The sequence below is a fragment of the Monopterus albus genome, unplaced genomic scaffold (assembly GCF_001952655.1).
Source record: "Monopterus albus unplaced genomic scaffold, M_albus_1.0 scaffold104.1, whole genome shotgun sequence".
NCBI lineage: Eukaryota > Metazoa > Chordata > Actinopteri > Synbranchiformes > Synbranchidae > Monopterus > Monopterus albus.
In genome coordinates, this window is record NW_018127984.1 from 768,820 (window position 1) to 795,088 (window position 26,269).

Here is a 26,269-nt window from a genome sequence, read left to right on the forward strand (position 1 = left end):
GAAAGAGCAGAAATAAGGGAAGAGATGGGGAGAATAAGAGCAGAGAGGAAAATTAGAGAGTGTTCTGAGGAGGAGTGGAGGCACGGCAGAATGGGTGATAATTGATAGAAAATTCAGAGAGCGAGAAAAGGGAGAAAATGAGAAGGAGGAAAAGCTGGAGAGCTGCAGAAATCTTCTGTTGCTCATTAGAGTCATTATACCTCCGTCTGGAGCGCATGCACACACTAACACACTGAGAGGATTTGAAAGGAGAAGCCAATTTAGACGGGTATCAGAAAGTGAGCCTTTTAATGGAAGGCAACAAGGGACTAAAGGAGGAGGCCTTGTGTGTTGTTGCAGCAGTACAAGTGTCTCCTGCCCCCTTGGTATCAAAGTTCTGGGTCATAAATATGGTTTCTTATGAAGGACACACAAATGCAAACGTATAATTTTTGTCCTGGGCCTGTAATTGCACTGAGGGTGGTCTGCTGTGCCAAAAAAAGACGATTAGCTTGATAAAGAAGGAAAAATAAACACTGAAATCAGAGTAAGCAATGAAGGAAGGAGTTCAAATGAAGTAAAAACGAAGTGGTAAATAAATCTAGGGATGCCCCTAAGGACTCAGACACAGAGTGGGAGCAAGAAGGAGACTGAGTTAGATAATGGTTTTGGGAGATGGGGGGAAAACAGAGCCTGTATAGAGACAGGAAATGAAAGTTAAATTGAATGGATAGGATGAAAATTGAAATAGACGGAGGCAGAGCGGTTGGATTTTGGATTCAGGTAATTGAATGGCAGTTGTGGACTGCCAGGCTTTGAACTAGCACATGCCAGCTATAGACAGTCTGGAAAAACATGATGGGTAGTAAACAGGGGCCACCATTCAGTGCACCTTCTTAAAATATCTAGTTTCTAGTGTTGGTACGTCATATATACAGTATAACCACAGAATACAACCGGGTATGACAGAAAAATTACAAAATAAAGCATTTAGCTGTAAAATTGCACCAAAACTGAGTTCACAGTGGCCTCCTGCACATGTGAGGCAAAGTTAATTCTCTGTTAATTAGATTGGCCATGGCTCCCTTGTTTCTAGCTTCAGGAACAGCTTGTAGAGAGTCGAATGCAGGGAATGACTTTTAATTAAAGACCAATGAGTACCCCTGTCACCACAATAGTCCCCAGCCAGGCTAGTCCGGACAGTATTTCACAAGGGAAGTCTCGGTAATGGTTTAGAACATACAGTAGGGGAACTGCTTGTGAGGCCACGGTAATGATCCACAATAGACACTGGTTCCTCCTGTTGATGCCGTTCAATATTAAAGCAGATCTATGTATTGTAAGGAAGCCTTTGCTAATAGCCAATGTTCTCACTTGGGTGACCTTTTGGTGTCTGGAATAATCTAGTAGAAAAGGACAGCTGATCAACAAACACTCAGCTGCAGCATATTTTGGCATAAATGCAGCAGTTACTTGCATATGGAATACCAGATGTACACAGTCCTCAGGTTTTTACCTCTCAGCAGTTGATGGTCCGCTTTGTGCCTCATCTACTGGCCAGATTTACAGCCTCTTGGCCTGAGCCATAGCAGTGACATTGCATGACTGAATCTTCTGATGTCCAACCACCTATCTCAGTTTCTGAAGACGGTTAAGAGGATTTTACAGGACACCTCTGTGCGTGGGTGACATTGGTAAAATGAATCCTCAGTATAGATGGATGCAAAATGAGTTCTTTTCACTCAAGCTGCCATGTTGATTATCGTGAAATTCTGAGTAATTACAATATCCAGCAGGAGAAAGCCCACACTAGTGTGTCAGCTGTGTAATATGTGCTTTTTACCCCATGTATTTGCAAAGGTTTTCCTCTGCAGTGGTGCCCTTCCGTTGTATTCACTCCACTTTTAGATTTACTGAAATGTATTTCATAACTAGAGGCCAGGCATTGCATTCAATTAGGACAGTGAGCTGAGATTGCATACGTCTTCAAAGCATTTTGTTTTAAGTAAATATGTGAATATGAAAGTATCTGAGATAACCTGTTACCCATTTCCACAGCTAATTCCATTTTATCTGCACCTGTGCTGCATACAAACATGTCCCCTAGTTTTTTCCTTGATCCATTATTTATTAACTTGTTTGAAGGTTTTCATTTTAACTTAATAAGCAGGTTCTGCTATAAACTGTGTCTGTAAGCACATGCAAAAAAAAAAAACCTCCTTGTATAAACAATACCTGACAACAAATAAGAAAAATTAAAATAGGTACTGAGAACAGGGTGTGAAAGGTTAGAGGGGGACAAATGAGGCTTGATGGAGGAGTATGTGAAGTGCATAGAGGGTTAAATGAACTTAATGGTAAGTGGCTGAGTGTCGTGGAGAGTAGTCAGTGCAAACTAACTGTAAAATCTGGTCTTGAGTCCAGTGAAGGAGCCTGGGGATTTGGGCCAATATGTTACAGCTCCTAAATGGGCTTTTGTTCACCTAAGCCCTCTAAGTATTTTACTTGTCTTTTTCTCCAAGTAAATGTTCTTTTGCGGTCTTGATAAGGCACCATTGTACTGCAACATTCTTAAAATCACATTTTATATATCTACAACACACTGTTGCGTCTGGTGAAGCAGTGAGTCATTTGTCATCTTAAACTTCAGTGACTGAGCCATTACAGTTCTGACTGGCTCCGATCAATGTTCATTTGGATTTTGTGCAGCTGAAAACTGAGCTTGAGATGCATTTTGGCACTGAGTGAGTGAGCCCAACAATAAATTGGAATCAATACTATCTTATCCACAAAAGCCAGCTTGATTGTGCGCAGTCCAGCTTAAGAGTCCCAAATGAAGCACGATAACCAAGTAGATAAGTCTCCCACCAAACAAGGTTGATAGAGTTGATATAGTATTAAAGACGAAACAAATAATACATTAGAATGTACAACAGGCTAAAATATGAAAAGTGTTGCTCGTAGTTATAAACAAACTACTGCTCACCTCGCCGCTACAGAGTTTTTATATCCTTCAGGTCAGTGTTTTGTTTTTATGGCCAGTAAGAAGTTGGCAACTAGTTGGTGAACAACATTTAAAAGGCCAAAAACAACTCGAAATGAATGTTTAATCAGTGCTGCTCTGTTGGAGATTTAAATAAGCATTTGTTTTAAAATGTTCGTGATAACAACAGTGATAATGTCAGTGTTGTTTTTAACAGCTTGAGGGCAAAAAAGATTAATGTAGCTGGCAATCTGGCAACATGCAAAAAAAAAACAAATTAAAGCTTTAGTCATCCAAAAAAAAAGTGTTAAAATATGGTAGTTGTTTTGTAAATGTTCACTGTAATACTGCATGCGACCTGTCCTGTGAAGTCATGTCACAGTTGGCAGAAATTAAAGTTGAGCCCTTTAAACAAATAGTTGAGTTAAATTCCTCTTTTCACTGATGAACATTCACCATGTTCAGGTTCATTTCAGGACAGATGTTCTCTTTATTACATTTATATGGCAAAATATCAGTGTGGTCAGCTGAGACGAGATAGTTTGTCATGCCGTTGACTTCCTTGATTTGATTTGTCACTTTCTCTCGTGTACAGTAAATTTTATCACAAGGCTTCTCAGACCCACACAGAAGCCATTTTGACACTGCTACCACTTCTAAGGCGAAGGTTATGTTTTTACTCTTTCTTGGTGGGTTTGTTCACAGCACAACTTTAAGGGTTAAGTTTTTATGGTCAGGAAATCATGAGGGTGGAACTATGATGGCATTGCTTTTGGCATTATGGGACGGTGAACTGCCTTTGTGGAGGTTCACACACTGAGTGCTGTCTAATGTTCCCATGGGTGATGGGTGACCTACGTGTACTCTTTCAGTGTCAAACTCTTCACTGCTCCTTCTGCAGAATAGGTCAGTGGTGTGTTTCTTTGAGTGATACACTTCAGGCGAAGAGAAATGGAAGATGGGTGTAGATGGGGAGATGGTGACAGGAGAAAGACAGTTATACAACAGACTTGTGTAAGAAACAAAGAAAGTTCAGAGCGAAAGATGTGAACCACCGGTCAAACTTTTGCATTTTAATGAAGTGGAAGTCCTGCTGCGAGTGTGTATACATGCTTTTGTGTGTATTCACAGTATTGATGGACAGAAATCCTGGGGGGTTGGGGGGGCGGGGGCTAGGCGGATACTGGATAACTACAGACAAGGAGCAAGACTGCAGCAAAGCGAGCGAGCGTGCAGCACACTGGGGGACTGACTCGGTCCATGAATGTGTGAGCAAGACCATTTCAATGCCTTCATACTTAAATTATTAGTGTCTGACTGTACAGTGTGTGAGAGAATGGGCGGTAAGACGGAGACATACAATGACACGAGTGTCAGAGAAAGTGGGATATTCTTGTTAGACAGCGCCCTAGGCTGAAAGAAGCTGACACCTTGAATTCAATTATTAATATGGGACATGTACTTATCTTTTCATTCAGATCTGCCTGTCCAGTATCTTGCTCCCCTCTCTAGCTCTCTTCCTGGCTATAAGATCTTGAGCGAGATGGTGCTGTGAGTGGCTGCCTGTTACAGCAGCAGCTCTGGCTCACTACTGAGTTTTTTCTATATTTAGTTTGTTTTGCTGTTTCTTTTGCAGTACCGACACTAAACTGCAGACATTGCCAAGTCCCCGTTTCTACTTTTCTCTGTTTATGACCATGCCAGATCCCGCACAGAGCCACGGTACCTACTGTGTAGACAAGAGACCCACTGTTAGTGCTCCGCAACACAGCGGTACGGCCACATGAGAGGCCCGACATTCCCAGCAAGCTGAGGAGGATAGGTGGGAGACGGGCAGGAGCTCTATGCAGGGCCAGGAGGAGACGGTGCAGACATTATGGCGATAGCTGTGTACGTCTCCCCCTCTGCTAACCCTGATGCTGCCTGTGACGTCCTGGACTCACCTGTGAGCAGGCTGCAGACTCGGCATCCACAGGCCCCACCAAGTCAATCTCAGACACCCGCAGACTGAATACACACTGCAATACGTTTTACTTTTCTCTGTTTATATTTATATTGATAATAACTTGTCTGCTGCTTTTTGATTCTTAACCCCGAGTGCCTGTTTCCATCCCTTTGCTGCTGTGGTGGTGTGAATTTCCCCGTCGTGGGACTAATAAAGGTTTATCTTATCCTATCTTATCTTTAGTGGCACTGCTGGAGCTCGAGTCCTTACTGAGTGTGCGAGGTAAACCATCGAGTGTTGGCACGGTGATGCTCTGGCATCATTCATCTCTCATATCCTTGTGCCCTGAAGCCAAAATGAACAGTCCTAATATTCATAAAAAGTACAGCATTAGCACATCACAGACATCATGGCTCGATGAGCAAAAGGTCAACGAAAATGTTGAGTTTTGGAATAAACCTTTTGTAAATTCTCAAGCAAGATACAGTTTATAGTATAAACAAAGGATTAATGTGGCAGGACACAGTAGGGGTTTTGAAATCACTCTGAAATGACATTTTCAGCCTAATTTTTTAATGCGTTTTCTGCAAAACAACCTCCCCTCTGAGCAGTTCCAATAACTGAGACTCCACTATGATGGTGGTGTGGGTTCCAGTCAGCTCCATATCCCATATATACAGTATATTTGTGCAGTAATGTGTAACCACAAACATCTGTCTTGCTGCATGTTTGATTAGTCTCCTGACATGAGCAGGACAAGATTGTTTACAGCTAGGAATTTGATTTAGTAAAATATTGGCCCACGTTTAAGGGTTGAAAATGTCTGTGTGAATGTTTGTGTGCACAAGCATCCCTATCTACCTGCCTCATTGCTGTCCAGTGCATTTTAAAGCATGAACAGCCCTGTTAAAAAAAAAATCTGTAACAGAACGGTAATATTCTACCAACTGTGGCGCCAATAAAATACTGTAAAAGAATGGGAATTGACCAACTTATAAAAATAGTCATGTTTCATAATTAAAATACAGTTTGTGGCTTTATTGACATTAAATCCTGTCTCTTTAAGTTTCTTAAATGATACTATCCTATAATGAAAACCATATATTTACAGTAACTTTAAAACGCATCCACATGCAATTCTAAGGTCATTTTGTTTAATTACAATAGTTGGTCTGTATTTGTATTTTTACAAGAATCAGTTCATTTAACATGAAGAACTTGCTGTACATCTATTTCAATGTTAATTTAATTCTTTCCAAATACTGTAGTTCTTGCCTTTAGATTTCTCATGATACCATCATATATAACATCATTTGCAAAATGCACTTTTGAATTTGGATGCTCTTTATTTGTGGTTGGTATTTTGACAAGTCTGTTGCAGTTACCCTTCCTAGTTTTACTGCTTCAGGAGCATTCAGTTTATTACTGTCACTCAATTCTTGTCTTTGAAAGTTATTTTTAACATGGTAATTGTGACAATGGTATTTTATTTGGAAAGTTGTGGGGGAAAAATGCTCTCCAGTAGAGATGGGGGGATTTTATGAATGCTGCAAATCTAATCTGAACAACTGTCTCCATCTGAAATGCATCAGTCAATATTTACCTGAAAGTTGTTCTCTATTCAGAAACCTTTTGTGAAAGCACAGCTGCTGGAAGCTCAGCTAAATGATACACTGCAATGGCACAATAGCAATCTTTAAAAAATTTGAAGGGTCTTCTTATTGTAACCATGCTCTTCAAATATAAAACCTGTCCTTTGAATTTAAATCATCTATTTTGTGCAGAGCAGCTTGCAGAGTTAGACACATCAGAGACGTTCAAGTGTGGAACTGGGAAATCTACTTCTGTGCTGATGAAAAGCCTCAAGCCTTTAAAATCAAGGGACAGGTTTTATGAAAATCACAACCTGGAAATTGGGGCTTTGAGCCTTGAAATGGCGCATTTCACAGGTGTGTGTTTGGACAGCATCTCATATTTACAGCTTTATGTAGGCAGTCTTTTCAACTTGGCCTCGATTTTATGTCGACACAAAGAGAAGACCTCCTAGTGAAGGATATTTCTATGAATAAGCCACTTTGAAATATTAAACCCAAATTGAAAAATACATTAATGCCCACTCATAGCAGTAATTTCGATTTCTGCTTCATCATAAGAGGTGTACTGATGTGTAAATAGTAACAGTAGTTTGACATCTTTTACTTCTCCACTGTAGCTTAGGTGCAGGATGTGTGTGTTTGTTTTTGGTGCTTGTTTAGCAAGTTTCTATTTGTGTATGACACAGGGACTGTTGGACCAGAGCACACATAGGTTTTGAGTCATTGTTTAACCAAACACTGCCAAAATACAGTACTTGATTGATTGATGCAATGATTTGTATTTTGAGTTGCTGCGGGTGAACAAAATGCAGAAACTTGCTTTAAAAATTAGGGCAAAATCACGCAGTCCTAATCGTTACAGCTCTGCGCTTGTACATAGTCTGAAAATCTGACCAGAATATCGTCAGTGTGGCACAGCATTGTTAAAATTATCATTTCTGCTCGTCTTCCTCTTGTAGCCCTCAAGGGGCTCCATATGTTGTAGTGTTAAACAGTCCTCACTCTCTTCACATCTCCTCCCCCCTCCCTCCTCTCTTGCCAAGTGGTTTGGAACGATCCAGCCTTGCCGTTTCTCAACCGTCTCATGCTTGTTTTCTCCCCTCGACTCCTTATTTTGCTCTGCTTGTATGCCTGTCTGCCGGCCGTTGTCTTCCGAGTGTGCGTTAATTTACGCTCATGTTTAAGGCATCTAACAGATGTGATGCTTTGCATTCCTGTGTCATCCCCATTCCACCTCACTAATGAGCTGTATTTAACTGACAATTGCAAGGAAAACCATTTGACACAGCATCATGCAATTTTGGCAAATTGGTGTCCCCACTGATGCAGATTTTAGACTTCTGGTGTTTTAACTTAAAAAAAAAATCTGATCAGTGAGTGATGGGAAGCGTGACAGAGACCCAGGGCTGGCTTCAAACCTAGCACACTGACGCATCTCAGTCCACTGCGTCACCAGGAGTCTGTCTTTGACTCTTGGTGTGTGACTTGTCTGCCTTCTTCTCCTTTGACTTCTGAAGCAATGGGTGCATGCACTAGGCGGCTGATGTCACACCCTTGAGTTAGCTCAGACAGCGGATTGCAACTGCTTATACAGTTTGTTTCCTAAGTACTGTAAATAAAACTGATTCCTGAGGAAGAGTAGTTGCACATAAATCACAAACATTAGTATTTCCTTTGAAAAGTATGTAAAAAATGAAAAACCTGCATCCATAAATAAAAAGGACATTTTTCTGTTAACACAAAGGCCATCACTTTTCTGTTCTATTCCTGCCAGGTCTTCCGAAGCGGTGAAGGCATGGGCATCCGTCTGGACAGTGCCTCAGCCTTCCAGGGTGCTATCATCTCACCTCACTATGACTCCTTGCTGGTAAAAGTCATCGCCAGTGGGAAAGACATGTATAAAGCAGCTTCCAAGATGAGCCGAGCTTTGGCCGAGTTCAGAATACGAGGGGTCAAGGTAGGATGTTCTATCGTGTGTACATGATGGTGCTTTGTGTGCAGTGTTTTCTTGCTTTGATTTGCATTTAAAGTTCTCAGTGTTTCCTACAGGGTGATACAATTGTGACCTTTTGAACTGATGGTGGAAAATATCAGTGCTTTGTTGAAAAGTAGGCAGCACTTAAGGGCCCTAAATATCTGACATGATGAGGGGTTCTTTATTGACAGCAGAGGTGTAAGTTTGTGTTCTCTGCTTTGGTTTTTGATAAGAGCCCATCTCAAACTGTGCAAGCAAGTCTGGCATGGTTAATGGTGTGATGCAGGTAAAACAGAGGTACAGCTCTTTGAAGGTCTCCATTGATGGATTCAGCAGCAGATTGAGAAATGACTCATGGAGCCTTAGCCTGACGTCTCGGCGGTTGATTACATGCTCTATAGTACTTTATATTTTTTGGTTTTCACACTGAAAACATTCTCTGTCAGTGTCTAAAACTGCCTGAGGTTACATCTATGCAAAAAGACAGAGGTCTCTAGTTTGAGGGAGGTTGTGCTAAACATTATCAGCAGGTACAAATGGTTGTTAACAGTAGCCCTTTTTACACCGCCTGCTCAAGGCCAGATTATTGCACCAGTTGTCCACCATGCTGTTCTGTAAAAGGTACCAAACCGGCATGAGGGCGTCAGTGTTGATCCTGCTTTATTCTTCCACAAAAGGTAGTAAAATTGGTGGAACCATTCTGCCTCTGTGTAAAAGAGGAGAGGTGGCTTGGGTGGCGGTGTGGAAGTGTTTCTGCACTGCACCGCCAGAGGATTTAAATTTTAATGATGCTCAAAAGAAACAGAATCTGTGACCATAATCATTAACATGTTGTACACCAGTGGTCACCAACTAAAATTCCGGGAGGTCCAGTCACTCAGCGTCTTTCCAAGTCGAGGTCCAGACTATTAGGCCACATCATTCATCTTTTTGTTTTTATGCTCTGAGCTGTTGGAGCAGTCAGCCCCCGGAGGTTTCAGAACAGCTGAAAGTGTTAATATTTTATAGATAAATGTATAGCCTCCCTTTCTGTTTGAAACCTCTTTGGGTCTGGGTCCGGACCGGAGTCTGCCAGTTTGTGACCACCGGTGTACAACAATAGTCTGAATCATGTCGTACATCTGCAGGGCGAGCAAAAGCACATCTCTGCTCCACATCTGTCGGTGCTGATTTGAAAGTCAGAACATCACTTGTATGCCTGGTATATCTGATGTCATGTTAAATGTCACACCTCTAATACCTCTATCATTACAGTATCTCTGTAAAAAGGCCACAGGGGCAGCGCTTTTTTAAGGAATGGCAGCCCCTCCAAGTTCAATGCAGCTTCCATTTTATAAATCCATTTAATAGTTGATAGTATGCACCTTGCAATTAAAGATTAGTATCTGGATGAGTAACGTGTGCAGGAAGATCATAGCACATGTTTTTATTTCCCATATCACTGAGCTGAAAGATGTGTTGAGTTATTCATCAAGCCACAACTACAAGCAGTGCATTTGGCAGTCAAGGCCTTAGATGTTGTTGTCCACAAGGAAACTAGGTGAACAGTTTCTGTAAGCAGCTCAGTTTGCTAGACTCATGCACATTCCAGTTATTAAGCCTCAATAAAGTATAGTTCAAAGCTGAGAGGCAATTGATGATTTGTTGTCTTTGTGAATCAATTAGCAAATTGTCAGAAAATGAGAACTGCTGCTTATTTTGTGCATAACTACAGTTAAATGAAAGCACTTTGTGTAGTACTTTTGTTATGCAACAACCAAAGTGTAAATGAACTGAGAATGACTGTCAGCAGTGGTTAATTTAAATTAATTTGGAGGTGTGACTTCACGTCCATGGATCAGTAGCAGTTTATTAACTTAGACTAACCGTCATATGCAAAGATAATTGTGGTGTGTTTGTACTGCGCATATGTAAATTTGTTGTGCTTTTTAAATATTTGCTTTGCTGAATGCCATTGCAGAGTTTCCTACCTGTAGTGTGATGGAAATAAAGGCCATGATGGAAATAAAGGGGTCGCTGTAGCCAGCGGAACTGCTCAGTTTAGCTCAGCCATAATGGTCCCTCAGTCTGTTTTGAATTAATCATAATGAGGTGAAATTGTAAGTTAAATTGGTCTTCTCAACTCTAATTTTTCATTTAAATGGAAGTGCACTTTACACACCGTCAGCACAGATTTAATTGATTAATTTTTCCCTTCTGTTAGTGAAAAAGTGCTTATGTTAGTCAGGGCTAGATGGGCCTGTGGACACTGTCCTTTGTCCTCACTGCTGCGGTTTATGTAAACACACCCTGGGAAATCAGCCTAATGTACCTGCAATTGAATTCATTCTTTACAAATGGAGGCTTCTCAGTGTATAAACTGAGGGTTTTGTTTTTGGTAAGGACAAATTGCCAAGAGGACAGTGTGCTGAAAACAAGCTGCTAGGAAAAACCTCAGCCCGTCCTCATTCCCAGGAAGTCAAATACTGACCATATATCAAGTATCTTTAGCTTCTCATATGGACACCAAAAGGCTACCTTTGGCTTCCGTCCTAAACCTAACTGGGTCCTTTTGGTGCCTAAACATAACCACATTATTTTTTGTACTGACACAAGTGAGCTAACACTGTTCTGTAATGAAAACCCTGAATCAACAGCAAAGGCTCCCTTTAGCATCAGTATGAGGCGCAGAAGGTACTTTTGACACCCAGGGAATAAGAACACGTTAGAAACCGTGTTGCTCATGCTGATCAGACTTAAAGTTGAGTGCTTTCCATTCTGCACCAACAGACAAATGCAAAGGCAGTATCGACCCAGGCAGCAAACGGTACACTGATGCAAAAAAAAACACTGGATAGCTGTAACACAGATTTTAAATTGCTGTAAACCTGCTTCTCTGCTGGTGGCAGCCAGCAACCATGGCAGCTCCTGAAATATGAGCAAAACCGGCTGCTTTTTCAGACACCATTTAATTTAAAGTCTGCCTGTTGTTTACTTGGGTTTAATGTTCCAGAGTTTAAGAAACACTAGTGTTTGTGGCCCTGTCAGTGTCTCACTGATAGCGACATTCCTATCAAAGTAAGCTCAGGGATGGTTTGACTTTAGATCCATCCTGATATGTTGTCTTTGAACAACATTGCTCCTCAACAGCCATGAACACCCACATTATTAAGCAAATCATTCCTCAACTCCCAGCATGCCAGTTAACAAGCATTGCATTTACTGTAGCTGATGGCTCGAGTATGAAGTTGCATACGTTGTTGGTTAAAATGAATCTTAAGGACCAAGTGCATTTCCTGTCTTTTGATCTATGAGAATGCACAGCTATGTGGCAAACGTGACCAATGAAAATGTTGAATACCACAAGAACTGTGGTTCAGCATTTCCTTGTTTGTGAGCAGTGACCTTGGACAGTGTTGCTGGTGCTGTGTTGGAATGCCACTAGTAAGAAGCCAGACAAATCCAAAGGCTTACTGACGCTAAAGGTTGGCATCCTCTTAACACAAAGTTGTTGTTTTTTTCCCGGGGAACACAAATTTGGCCACAGTAAATCTGACCTCAGCCACATTCTTTGTGTGGTAGCTCCATTTGTCACTGTAGTATAGTATAAGTGTTTAAATTCAAGTAAAAATCAAAGTACCAAGCTAAGTTTGAATTACTTTGACACTTGGCAGCATGCTCCTCTCTTCTGTTGTATGGAATTATGTTTGGCATTTCAAAAAGCTCTGTTTATCCCCTTTCCCTAGATGTGTAGATGTGTGTGCACAAGTCCATCAGCATTTTCAGTGCATTTGTGTGACGTGTGTGTGCGTGGGGAGGAGAAGCCATGTGTGTTCAGCAGTAAAATGTCAAGCATCTCACAGCACAGAGAGAGACGGAGAGTGATGGACAGGAATGCAACGGGACATGAGGCTGCATAGAGGAGCGAGGGGGCAATGGCACAAGGGCAGATGAGGGAGAGGGTGAAACATAAAACGACAAGGAATGTGGCGCTGCACGTAGAAGACGGTACACGTGGCAGTTGTCTGTATGTGCAGTGCACATTGATAGTTGAATTTAGAAAAGAAATGGATTCAACAGTGTACTAACAGTATCTGCTCTAACAAAAGCTGCAGCTTTTAGCATGCCCAGCTAGCTACAGCAGGAACTTACTGTGGTATTACTTTGCATAAACCTCTTTTAGTACAGTTTCATTTATGTAGCCATCATTTGCATATTTAAGACATGTTAAAAGTTTCCTGAACAGGATTCATCTGGAAACTGTCAGCTTTTTTTTAGCCAATTCACGGAGTAATTCAGCTAAATTAACTGGCTAGCTGGACCTGATGAACTCTTCCGGCAACGCTTGTCATTTCAGCTGGCAAGATTGACAGTTGTCAGAGATGAAGAGGCTGCTTCTGTGTTTACTGGTGTAAAATCAAGGACTAACATTTGACAAAAATAAGAGACTTCGGAGTGAAAAATCTGCCAATGGGGGGAAAAAATACTAGCTCTTGCAGTAATTTAGCACAGGAGGAGCCATATGTCTTCTCTGTGAATCATAAACACTAGCATGTCCTGTTCAAATTGCTCATTACACAGGATAATTCCAGGATTATCAAGAGAAACCAACTAATGACTGTATAACTAATGAGCTCAGGAACACACGTACTCCCTTACTGCAGAACATCAGATGCCTTCTGGCCATGTACTCTTTTCTTCTTGGACTGTGTGCATGTTTGTTTGTGTGTGAGAGAGAGAGAGAGACAACTGGAAGTCCAGTCTGGTGAGGACTTTTGATGTGTGTACAGGTTAGTGTGTGTGAGAAACTCTTCACTTTCTTTAGAAGTCATTTTTGTGACACTGGGGGTTTTGCTTTAGGCAGCGTGTTTCATTACTGTTCATTTTTACACCTTATCTCAGAGTGAGTGTGTTTGAGGGGACCTGAGGTTGTTGCACCCTGTGTGTGTGTGTGGAATGGGCTGGTGATGAGAGGCTTTTTGAAGAATCTTGGTAATGTTTTACTTCACTGTAGCCTGCCACATCACAGCCTAGTTCCTGTTTTAAACTCACCACAGACTTGTCCCACTTGTTACTTCACTTCATGCCAGTCAAAGACGTGTTTGCTTTTCTTCTTGAGGAAAAAATACAATAGGGATGTTTAGCATGAATATTACATGGATAATACTGGTAACATATGCACATTCTAGAGATGTCCCAGTTTGATACTAAGTATTGGTATTGGCGCAGATACAGGCATATTTTATTTCACAGGATCCATATTGGTCAAGATAAAGCCGTTAGTCTTATTTAGTTCTACAGTATTGTCCTATATTTGAGCACATTACGTTGAATGGTTTAGTCCAGTAATGCTGCGATAGCTGCTACCTTTTGTTAATGCAGCGGGCCCAGGACCTGATCCAGGATTTGTATCAAGAAGCTCCTGAAAAACACAGCCTGCCAGATATTTAATGAACAATTACTCTAGGTAAATATAAGTATCCGAATCGAATGGGTATTGGCAGATACCTGATATTAAAGGAATCGGATTGATATAAGGGCCAAGAAAAACTGGATCAGGACACATTCAGGATACATTCAGCTGGAATTCACACAGTCAAATGTGCTGCATTTCCTTTTAGATATGCGATCTAGACCGCTATGAATTGATAAGCCCTGTCTCCACTGTGCAGAGATTATCAGTAGAGCCGGTCATTCACTGCAGCAGAAATAATGACAAAGATGAATCAAATCTGTCAAACTCTCATATCTTTTGAACACAATGGCATTAAGCAGATTCAGGTTTTCCTCATCTTGTGACAGTAGAGATATAATCTTGCATTCATATGTCTGTGTAGTATTCGGGATATCACGACACTAGTAATCCATCTATTGGTTTTCTCACACCCTCTCCATTTTCCTTGTCTCAAGTGTGTGTGTATGTATTCGTTAACTCAGTGTGAGTGTGTGCTTGTGAACATGCCTGTCTGGCCAAGCATCACATTTCCTAGTGCCTGTACTGTCATGTCTGACTCCTTTATCATGCACAAGCTCTTTTCCTTTCTCTACCTGCCATGTAAACAACACCTCCACTTTATTTTTTCCTTCTGTTCTGTCATGCTCTCCACCTGTCTGACCTTGGTCTTCTTTCATGAGCAAAGTTGTCTTCTTGTTCTCTCATGTGTATCTCTTGTTTTCACATCCCTGAGCTTCTGTTTACTATTCACCAACTTGGCTACATGTGTTTTCTCATGGTCTGCCTTTTTTGTATCTTGAATTTTATTTTTTTTTTTATACCTACAGTCTGGTTTTATCCCCAGTGTTAATCCTTTCATAACCTGTCATTTATATTGATGAATTGCAGTAATTAGTTAAATCAACAACAGTTACATCTTAATCCAAGCACCGGAGACTGCTCCATTTATATCCAAATTAAGCTCTAATTTAAATTACCAACATTTTTCGAGGACAAATAAATTGGTGGTTTAGAAGTGATTCATGAGTAATTCTTTACATTAAAGGAAACCAAGAATATGTTGTGTGAATGAGGTCCATCCACTAATTCATCCTCTAGTTAAAAGTCTGTGCTGCAAATAGTGTTTCAAGGCCTTTACGAGCCAGCGTCCTTTGTTAATGCAGAAAGCTGAATCATTTCAACTGGACTACACGTGATACCTTGACACAAATTAATTTGAAGTATTGGAGAAAAGCTAGTGTACATCATTCATTTGGTTCATCTGTCTGATTATCTAGCCCACCCTCCTTGATTTGTTTTCTTTGCCATGATTTCTTGCCAGTCCTATCACTATAGTCGCTAGGGATGGGTATCGTTAGGGTTTTATCAATACCAATATTGATACTTGTTACTTTTGATGCAACTTCCTGTAATTTGGTGAAAGAATTCAACATTTTTATGACTTTTTATGCAGATATAATTCAGTACTTTTAATTTCTCTTTTTTACTTTTAAGAGGAAAATAGTTTTGAACAAATCAATAGACTATAACGTGAATACTGAAATGTAAAAAAATCTAGTGCAGGGCATTGACAGTAGTTTTACTGGGTGGTACTTTGCCTCCTACCTCCAGATCACTACGTAAATCTGCCCCTGCTCTGAGCGCTCTGAAGTTTCTCAATGACTGTTCAGACGACACCCTGGAGATTTGAATTTATGAATGCACCATAACAATCTGCTGTAAAATGATTACTTTGTCAGTAATGCATGATCATATAATTTAGCTCAGGTTGCTAGCATTGGCTACAGTACATAACATACCTGGACAATGAGAAATTAGCTACAAGCTAGGCAGACAAACTGAGAGGGATCTGTGTTCTGGATTGGGAGAAGTGAAAATGGATCATAAATAAATGTATTAAACAGAAGTGGAGTTGGTGGGATAAATGTGCAAGATGATGTTTATGTAGCAGTAATAAACAGGACGTCTTTCTTCTCCAGTACTGATAGCAGAACTGATAACACTGGGGCTCACTGATATTATGGTATTTGATCATTTAGCACCGGTGTCCATTTAATCCTGATTTGGTACCAATCCCTAGTAGTCACAGGATGAATCCTTTTCCTGTCTCATCTGCTGTTAGCCCCTCTCTGACTTCTGAATCATGTTTCAAGGCAGGAGCAGGCAGAAGCACTGATCCAAGATCATTCACTTAGCATTTACAAGAGATACAGGATCTGACTTATCAGCGGCAGGAGGGTTTAGACACTCTGACAAAACATGCACGCTCACAGTCACGCACTCTTTTTCACATGCAATGACACACTAATTTGTGTCTCTGGTGGGCTGGGTTGTCTGTCCATTGTGTCTTCATTTCACACCTCTAAACAACCAGTTGCATGGTACTTAACCACACACAGCCTGGTAATTATCTGTGTGTGTGTCATAAATATATTAGTGCTTCCATGCATGTTTGTGTGTCCCTTTACGTGTACATCCTGGATAAGACTTATTTTAGGAGACTGAATAAAAGATTGTGCGCACTTCATTACAGATAGTGAGAGCTCATAAATAAGAGTAGGCTGAGGCGACTGAATGAATGGAGGAATGAGAGGCGTTTTTGACACAAGGGTAACAGACAAAGATAAAAATGGAACTGAGAGAGTGTAGAGCATGAAAGTGAAACTGAGGACAAAGATATGAGAGGGTACCATTTGGGTAAAAGTTGAAAATGAAAGGGACGGGAAGAAAGAAGTGTCAGGCGGACTTGTTTACTGCTTGTTGTTTGAGCTAAGAGAGCAAAGCTAACTCTGAATCTCTGAGAAGACTAACACAGTCTGAGTTTAAGGCCCTAAAGGCATTGAAATTTCAAATATGCACAGTTTTAGATTTTCATTCTGCTCTGGAAGGTTTTTACACTGTATGGCAACTTTATAATGAACAGAAGAACTGTAGTACCGAATGCATAAATGTCTTTATTTCTCTTAAGCACCTTTTTTCCCTTCACAGTGAGTGACCTTTGTTTTATTTATTTATTTATTTATTTATTGCAGCCCATTTTTAGCTTCATCTATTTTTTTTATAGCAAACACTTGGTAATAGGCAGATTTTGTCTTTTGGTGTCTCCGGTTTTTATTTATGCACTCAGACAAAGAAAAAGGTACACCTCACAATTAATACAGTGCATAAGCCAGTCCAGCAGATTGTCACATACAGACAGCTTCAAAATATGTCATTTTCACATTCACATGCTGTTGGATTGCTTGAGACCTTACAGTTAAGAGGAATGAAACTGTGTGTTCTGCTCACTCTTTGTGTACAGACACAAGCTGTAATGATAATGCAGGTCTGCCTTTTAATTTTCAAAAGCGGGTAAAGCAGTTTTTTTGGACATATTCATGGAAATGGTGAAGCCTCTGGGTGGGTGTTTCCCACTGCATCACTTAACTGACATCTTTGAGCTGCAGGAAATGTGCTGTCAGCTTCCACAGGCCGCTCTGTTGATTGGTGCAGTTTGGATTCCTGTAGTCTACATACTGTATATTCTATCCATTTTCAACAAATTTACAAAGTTTGCAAAGTGAAAGTTAGCAAGCCAGGATGACTAGCTTGCTTACTTTCACTTTCCAGTTTAAAACAATACCAAACACAATGGCTTTTGAGTGGTATTGTAAAGGAAAGTCAGAGCGACTAGCGTCCCAATGTTAGCACTGGTTTCCACTCAGTTATGTTTGTTCATGTTATTTCAACACCAGCTCTTGCACACACACGCCAAAAAAAAATTAAATTTTGACCTAATCAGTACATCAATGATCTTTCTCTCTCCCCCTCTATATACATATACATACTTGTAGACAGAGGACAGATTCTATTTTCAGTTTGGCCTTAAGACTACAGGAATGCAGACGCCTTAACAGAGATTACAACAAAGCATCTTAAGTCTTCCATAATTCTAGAAAGACAGTGACTTTTACATCCTCAAGCAAAACTGTTTTGGCAGGTGAAAAGAAGAAAGTCCTGAGGAAATAAGACAGAGAAATTGGCAAACTTGTTAAAATGACCAAGAACATTGGGCTTAGTAGTAAATAGCCACTAAGCTCCTGACTTTAACATATACAACCATTTATAAAAAAAAGTTTTATGGGGAAAACAATTTCACACACAAACGTGGCTTACTGACAAACTGCCACTACAGCTCAAGAGTCTATTAGGTAGTAAACCTGCACATTAAAACCATGCCAACACAAGCACAGTGTCTTACTGTACAGCCAGTCAAATGACAGGCACAAGACGCAGACATTTATGGTCCAAATCAGCATCTCGCTGCCACAGAGTCGGAGTTGGTGGGCATCAACTTGGAGCTTTGACGCCATAATTGGGATTTAAATAGCTGGAGAGCGGAAGCAGAGAGGGAGAGAAGGAAAAGGGAGGTAGTGGGATGTGGAAAAGAAGTTAGATGATGCTGGAGAAGACTAAATCAAAATGAACACAAACGCACAAGTTGAAATGGGGAGAGAGAAGATTTCATTTCAAGGGAACTTGTTGAACTTGCCAACAAAGTACAAATGAAATTGTGAATCAGTGGCTCTAGTTCCAGTCCTATTAAAGCATAAACATTATGCTAACAGGGCCAACTATACAGTTACCTAATGTTTCTGCTTCCTGTATGGCTCAGCAATTTAGTCATTTGTGTGGATACCGGAGAGCTGCTGTTTTTCCTTCCCTGGCTGCAGAGAATGTTTTTTCTCTGCTGCATCTCGGCCACTGTGAGATCTATCTAGCATGTTAGAGTTGATTCATAAACATTATTGCAGTATATTTATTTCAGACTCAGTTTAAGACTTTCCAACGTTTCCATTCTGTTTTTCTCAATGTCACTTGTAGTTTTAGGTCAAAAACTAAAGAACTGGGTATTTACATACTGTATCTGTAAACATGCACATTCCAAACTGACACTGAAGTAAGTGTCAGATAAGAGGAAAAACAAATGTAGAAATAAGATGTAAAAATATACATTCAGAAAAATAGGATTTTTTTTTTTTTTTTTTACAGTTGGCTCAGTGTGTGTTCTCACCACGCTAAAAGAATAAATCTGTCTTGGTGTGCATGTACAGAGGCACACTCAAGAGATTGAAGCATATAGCCAACTTCAAAGCAGATGGTGTTTTCACATCAGCTGATTCTCTCTGGCTCATTAGCTCCACTCCTTTCTTTCAGTGCCCACTGTCCTTTTCTTGCTTCCTCTTCATTTTTCTTTATTCTCCTCTGCTCCTCGTCCTCTTGCTGTCTTTTTTTCTTTCACATCACAGCCCGAGTTTTGCCTCATGCACGTAAAACAACAAACACTGGCTCCCCTACTGTGGATCTGTCTGTTGGAATATTAATTTATGATCAGAGGGGGAGTTGGACAAACAGAAAAGTGTGTGTGTGAAGAGGAGGTGATCACCTTGCTGAAAGTGTGAAGTGTGATTAGGTGATTAGTTGGGTGAATAATGGAGTTTCCCAGGAGATGGGCTGTCTGTCATGGCGTTTGGGTCAATTTCAGTTCACTTCCTTTCACAGCAGTATGTGTGCTTAGTTTATTAAAATAGAATAACGCACACACACGGACTGGTGTTTCGCTGCAGATGATCTAGGCAGAGGATGGAGAGTTATCTTGGCTGCTGAATTACTCTCCAATATCACACACTGAATGGTTGGGAAAGTAGTTGTGGCTGAGTAAGAATGAGGAACTGCAACAAAATTCAAAGGCGTAGGTGGACGGCAAGTACAAACGAAAACCACAGAGAGCAATTAGAGGCTTGGATTGAGAGTAGGCGACCAAGCATCCAGCTCACATAGAACTGAACGATAGTTAACATGTGGACAGAACATGTGATTGCTCTTGCCAGTTTTTGACATTTTCCCTTAACGCACATTTTGCACATTAATGCGTTCATAAATCCTTTATGACCAGTCAACTTTCCGGAAAGGCAGTGGCCTCAGGTGCTGTCAGGAAAATGAGTAACTGTAGTCGTCTTCTGACACAAAGCAGGATGCATATTAATGCTACATTAACTGCTGTAAGTTTACACCCATGCCGTTGCCTGTTTGTGAGTAGAACCTCTACAGAAACTACCGATGACCTTTTTCTGAAATTGCAGCAGAAGGTGTTTGTTAAAAAGTGAGTGTAAACCACAGCTAAATGCCGCTTGGAGTATGAGAAGCGGTGTTGTGCAGGTTGCCATGCATAGTCATGAATGCTGAGATTCAGTGCTAGTGACGTGTATACAAATGTGGACGCACTTCCACACACGCACACAGAAGTAGGGTCCAGGGGGAAGTGGGAGTTTTTAATTAAGGGCTGGTACACACACTGATTAATTGATGTGTTACTCATGCTCTCTCTCACACACAGGATGGTTTTAAGGCTTAATCATCCGTTACACACCCACTAACATTTATGCAGTCTGCCTACAAGACAATGAACACAAACTCCAAACACTCTTATTCTCCCTATAATCGGCTAAAAACAGCCACAAAATCATGTGTTTGTGCACAGTGTTGGAATAAACATGGTTTTCAGAGTTGGACTTTGGCATCCTCATCCTGGCATCCTAATCTAGGTCGTGCTGGTTGATTGTGTTAATTGAAGATAAACAGATGGAGATAATCAACTCCAGTGATTGTTGCAATCATTCTCTAAGCGTTGGGGGTTAGAGTTTTATTCCCTTAAGGTGGGAACACACTTGATGACTGGCACAACTCATCTAAAGCCATTTTCACACCTGAGCTCCAGACCATGTCTGCGGAATCGGGTCTGGACTTTGTCCAGAGTTACCTTTTCACACATGTAGCACACAGCGGGGGATAACCTGTGTCAGACGTGTTTACTCTAAATATTCTATTTGGTTTATGCACTGGACACCTCTGGGTACATTGTGCAGGAGACAGGACATGACACAGTCAGGTAGCTAGTTTGTAATTTGGTCATAAACAACTGAGTCTCTTGCCATACCGTCTTGTAACAGAACTTCCTGGATCACAACATTTCCAAGATGTCTTCATGGTAAATGACCGTTTGTATTCTTCAGGTTTCACGCCGGTCACATGATACAACATCAACACTCCCACTAGCTCTGTGTGAATACTCCGGACGCTACGCTGCTGTATTGTCACATGGGCTCACTCCAACTCATGCGCACCTTGTACACGGACTTTGTACTAGAGATCTGGCAGAGTAAAGTCTGCTTAAGGTCTGGGTCGACTGATTTGCGTCCACACATCTCTGGGTAATGTCTAGATAATTTCAGGATTCCAATGCATGGTGAAAGGGGCTTAATATTGGAAGGGCCACACTTAAAGATGCACTTAAATCCTGAAAAAAGAATTCTACTCTATAGCTCAGTTTGAACTGTAGTAGCCATCCGTCTGTCGCTTCTCATTTTCTGATTGAGCGCAGGCATAATGGAACACACAACCCTGTTTCTCTCGACTGGCTAATCGCATGACAATGAGAATTAAATGCTTTTCAAACAGTTCATCTTGAGGGCAACATTAAATGCAGCAGTTTATTATGTGCACTAAAATGTAATGACTACACCTGTGAATGCATCTGGCTTTGAAATGTCTTAAAAATGCTTGAAAACCTTTGCTTTGAGGCAGTTCTGATCCATCAGAGGTGCCAGTTTTTTTTTTAAATGTACCAGAAGCACAGGAGTTGGAGTTATTTTTTTTTTTTGGCCATTAAACCTCCTTATGGGTTCTGTTGGGTTTTTTGACAGCTGGATTTGCTTGTTTCAGCTGCAACATCAGGCGGCCCAGCACCACTGACAGTTTTAATGTTACAGTTTGTTTTCCCACAGACTTGAGCCTGAGGTACACCTGCTTTCACTGTGTTAATATAAAATTCCATTACAGTCCTCCACACTGTCGGCATTAGTCTGAAAGTGTCTGTTTTGCTCTTAAGCCTAAATGATGTATGCTCTGTTAACTGTTCAGCACAGTTCATCAATACAAACTCTTTCACTTACCCCTCTGACCACATCCTCCTCTCTCCTCTTTGTTGTTTCTGTTATTCTTCCTTCCACTCCTGACAGTACTAAGTATCATGCTCAGTGCTACAGTACAATTACCCTTCTTCCAAATTAGTGTGTACATAAGCGTGTATGTAGACACTATGGGGAAAATTGTAGGGCAGTCCAGCCTTAACCTGCTCTTGTACTTAAACATGTTAGACGTGAAAAGAAGATAGTTAAGTTACTTGATGGTGATATTTGAGCCAAAGTAGTGTATAATGCTGCTGCTGTTGGTTGTAAAACCAGCCTTGGCCTTAACAGCCCTCCAGTTGAGACATTTACAAAGACCTTGTTGAGGCCCTACAGACTCTGAAGGCTGGCCGACGTGACATGTTTACAGCTGTCTTGGACAGAACCCTTCAGAGTGGCATTTTATCCGAAAGCCTAGACTGCAAGTAGATCAATGTGAGGGGTAAAGCAGTCACCAAGAATGGCAGTAGTCCTCTCCAGGCAAAAATGAATAACCATAATAATATATTCTTCAGTACATTTGCTGTGGTTTTATGTAGTCTGCTGTGCAAACGGGCTGTTTTGGAGTAGAGGAAATGAGCACTAGTCTTTACACAGTAGCACTTTCATCACAGGACTTATTTTCTGAAAAGTTAGCGTATTCCTCCGAGGCGTCCGGAGCAGCTATGTTAAAGGAAATGTGGCACTGTAGTCCAGAGTCGGGCACAGGATTATTTACATTTATGAATTTCATGGGTGTTTATTTTTTAGACACTGGAAGCCTGTGGGCCGCAATGAATCAACACAAAAAAGGCAAAAAGTAGAATGACTTTGCTACTGGTTCGAAAGGCAGAGTCACTCCCCATCTTCAGTTATAAGCTGAAAAGCCATTCTGCCAAGAAGTAACTCAAATCACCTTCTCTTCACTGACTCCTATTCCCTCTCCTCGTCTTCCGCCTCAGCTCACTGTAATTTTCTCTTAACTTAAAAAAAAGTGTCCCTTCTGCCTCCAATTTTAAAAAGGCTTTTTTTTTCTTGTAATGTTGATCATGGAACTGCAGCTTACTCTGCCTCTATTTTTGCTCTAAGTGGCTCTGGATAAGAACATCAGTGAAATGCCTAAAATATAAAATGGAAAAAGTTTCTGAAAACGGTCTGACTATATTTATATTTTGCAGACGCTGTCACCTAGCTGTCCGTCAAAGCTAAAATCTGTACAGAGATAATTGGATAAGCGTTTAGCTGTCCTGTCAGCGGACTGGGGAAAAAAATCATTTAAATGATTGATATGATCTAATTAAGTCTGGTAGTCTAAGCAACACTAGATTCAGTTGTGTGGCCTTCTGGGAAATGAGTATAGTGAGCCTGATATATTCATCAGGAATCAACAGTTGTGGCTGAATAACCAAAGATTTCATTTCCAGACACTTTAGAAAATGCTCATCTTTTGATTGGGTTTGCTATAGGCTGTTTAATATTTCAACAAGTCAGACAAAGCTTTTTCACCCAGGCGGGTTGATGAATGCACTGAGATTTGTGCTATTCTGGTCTGGACCACAAACCAGACACCACACAAACACACACAGTGTAACCTGCTGCAGCATGTGTTGACTGCCTGAGTGGGATTTTGAGTGACAGGAAACTGTTCTGAACATGACAAGTCCAGCCTGACGGAGGAACACGATGTCCAAAGAGTTATCGGGTGAATTGTTTTAGTTGTGAACTTGTTTATGTCTGGAAAGCAGACCATGGGTTTGACCTGTTTGCACAGCATGCCAAAAAACAATCCCATTAGGAAGTAATTAAGGGAAAATTTGATAAAAAAAAAGAAATGAGGAGGAAATTTGAAGGAAAAAATAAAGAGTAGGAGGAGAAAAGCAACATCATGAAGAAGAAGGTGCTAACAGGGGAAGTCAGAATACCTAAGTCTCATCAAATTCTGGTGAGTTTAATTATACCTCGCCCATAGCCAGGTGTTTGGACCAGCTAATGTCAGGATTAATTGTCAATTAACAGAGAATCAGTCTCAGGCTCCCGGTCTTAACCACTTCTCACTACGAACATTAACATCTAGAAATGTAGTTTGTTGTGTTCAGCTGTTTGATGACAGCCGCAAAGGGAATAAGATAAGCTCTTAGTGGTGAAGTTTTGATAGGAAATCAAGAAGGCAGAGCAGTATTTTCTTACCTATGTTTTTCTGCGATAAGATGGGGGGTTGGCAGTTTGCATTTCACTCTGTAATGTGGCTCTGGCAATTGAAGAAAATGGAGCGAGGACGAAGCTGGGTGAAAGACTGCAGGGGTGAAAGCGAGGATGCATAAATAGTGCTGCGATCAATACAAAAGCTAAGCAAGATTGTTTAGAGAATCCAGACATTCTATTCTCAAAGATTAAAGTAATAAGGTGTGTGTTTCCATGTCTTTGTGCCTGCAGGTGTGCAAGAGTGTGTGTGTGTTCTTGAGAGAATAAGGGGATTTGTCTCATTTTAAGTAGACAATGAATTTGAGCTTAATGCCCAGAGCTGCTGCTGAGAAAACAAATGGTTGCAGCACCAGGAGAGCAATAAGGAAGATGGCGGGGGTGGCGACAATGAGGATGAAGACAGGAGATGAGTGTTAACTGCACGCTCTACTTTGTCTCATCTCCTTCTTTTCTTCGTCACCCACCTCCCTGTTTCCCCCTCTCTTCTACTTCATCTTATTTTCATCTGATTTTTTTTCCCTATATTTGTGTTTTTATTCACTTCTGTAAACACATTTTTTGTCAACAAATGCACACCCAGGATTTGGGACCATTTATGGAGTTATTGATAAGATCTGTAATTGATCAGTAAAACACTTGGTATGTCTTGCATACATAACTGTGGTGCAGTTTGTTTATACCCTAACAATAGACTTTTTTTACTTCTGGCGATTGTGTTTGGGCTTCAAAAATCATAAAACTGGTGTTCACTTGTGAAGATTATCTCTGAACGTGTCATAAACCGTTGGTTGTCACAGAGCTTATTTTCCACAATAATCCAAAAGCCTATGGAAAATCCCATTGGCTTTTGCAGAGGGACTCGCTGATGCTAACTTATGGGTTGGCCTACAAAAAAAACAAACAAAAAAGCCATCCCTACGGCACGCTATAAACTGACCACTAGGTGTAATTTTTAATGTGAGCATTATGACCAAACACTAGAATGTTTTACAGTTTGATTTGCTGAACTAAAACACACAAAAGGCTCAGACACATGTAACTATAAAGCAGCCTTAACCACCTGACCGTTTGATATACATCATCTCAGTATCGCACTAACAAATCCCCAGTGGTATTGAATCTTCCATCACAATATTGATTCTGATATTGATTTATCTCCCAGCGTTGCAGTAGGAGCGATTCGGCTGCAAGCCATTATTCCTCTTGCTGTGTGTTTTCAACTTGGCACATACAGTAGCACTCATCCCACCTTGGAAGACACAGTGTAATATCTTTAAAAGTCGGAAACTGTCAGATTTGGAGAAAGCACCAACCACACAGGCGAAGGAACTGTGGAAGCAGGATATAGTAGGGAAAATTAAATGTCTTCAGTGCATATTTTATTTTTTATATGTTCCTTTGAGGGTCTTTATGGGGAAAATTATGTTCTGCCAGGACTTTTAAGACTATGTCCAAGGGTTGCGCTTCACTGACCTTTTGCTGCTGTGTGTGTGTGTGTGTGTGTAGACGAGCTAATATGTTTTTATATTATCTGTCTTGACTGTGTGTGTGTGTGTGTGTGTGTGTGTGTGTGTGTGTGTGTGTATAGACAAACCTGTCTGAATGATTGTACATTTTCAATATATCTGCTTCTCAAGCATTAGCGTGGCCATCTGTGTGACTGGGAGGTTCAATTATATTCAGTTAGACACTAATGCCTGTGTTGAAATCCAGCAGGAAGAGGCCCCAAGTACACAGAATGGACGGGGTCAATGGTTATGTGGGTGTGAAGCAGCAGGTTACTAAGGTGAAGTGTGTGTGTGTGGACCTTGTTTCTGAGTGAAACACTCTGCAGCTGTTAAATGGTTTGTTCATTGCACTATTAATTTTGGAATAATTAGCAGCAGGCAAGTGACACGGTAGGGTTGACTCTTATTTATTTGTTTTCAGCAAAAGGCTTCGTTAACTAATGCAAGGTGACTGGTGTGTAGGCGGCGAAGACTGTGTTGTCACCTCTTTATGAAAATTAAGAGCATTTGGGTAGAATAAATGTTAGTTTTTTTATTTTGTTGTTGTTTAGGAAGCACAGGACACAAACACCTTGAATGCATGGCATTATTCATTAACAAATAGAACCAAACTGATAATTCAAGGAATGGACATGAAGTAATTAACGTCTTAAGGGCTTGACA

General features: G+C 40.8%; 1 protein-coding gene across 1 annotated transcript in view; it reads left to right on the forward strand.

The window, feature by feature from the left end:
* The window catches only part of pcxb (pyruvate carboxylase b), a 294,075-nt gene that overhangs the window by 117,697 nt on the left and 150,109 nt on the right, over positions 1-26,269 (forward strand). The window contains exon 13 of the mRNA XM_020610143.1: positions 8,277-8,459. Within this exon, the coding sequence (XP_020465799.1) occupies positions 8,277-8,459 (183 nt within the window). The remainder of the gene's footprint in view (positions 1-8,276; positions 8,460-26,269) is intronic.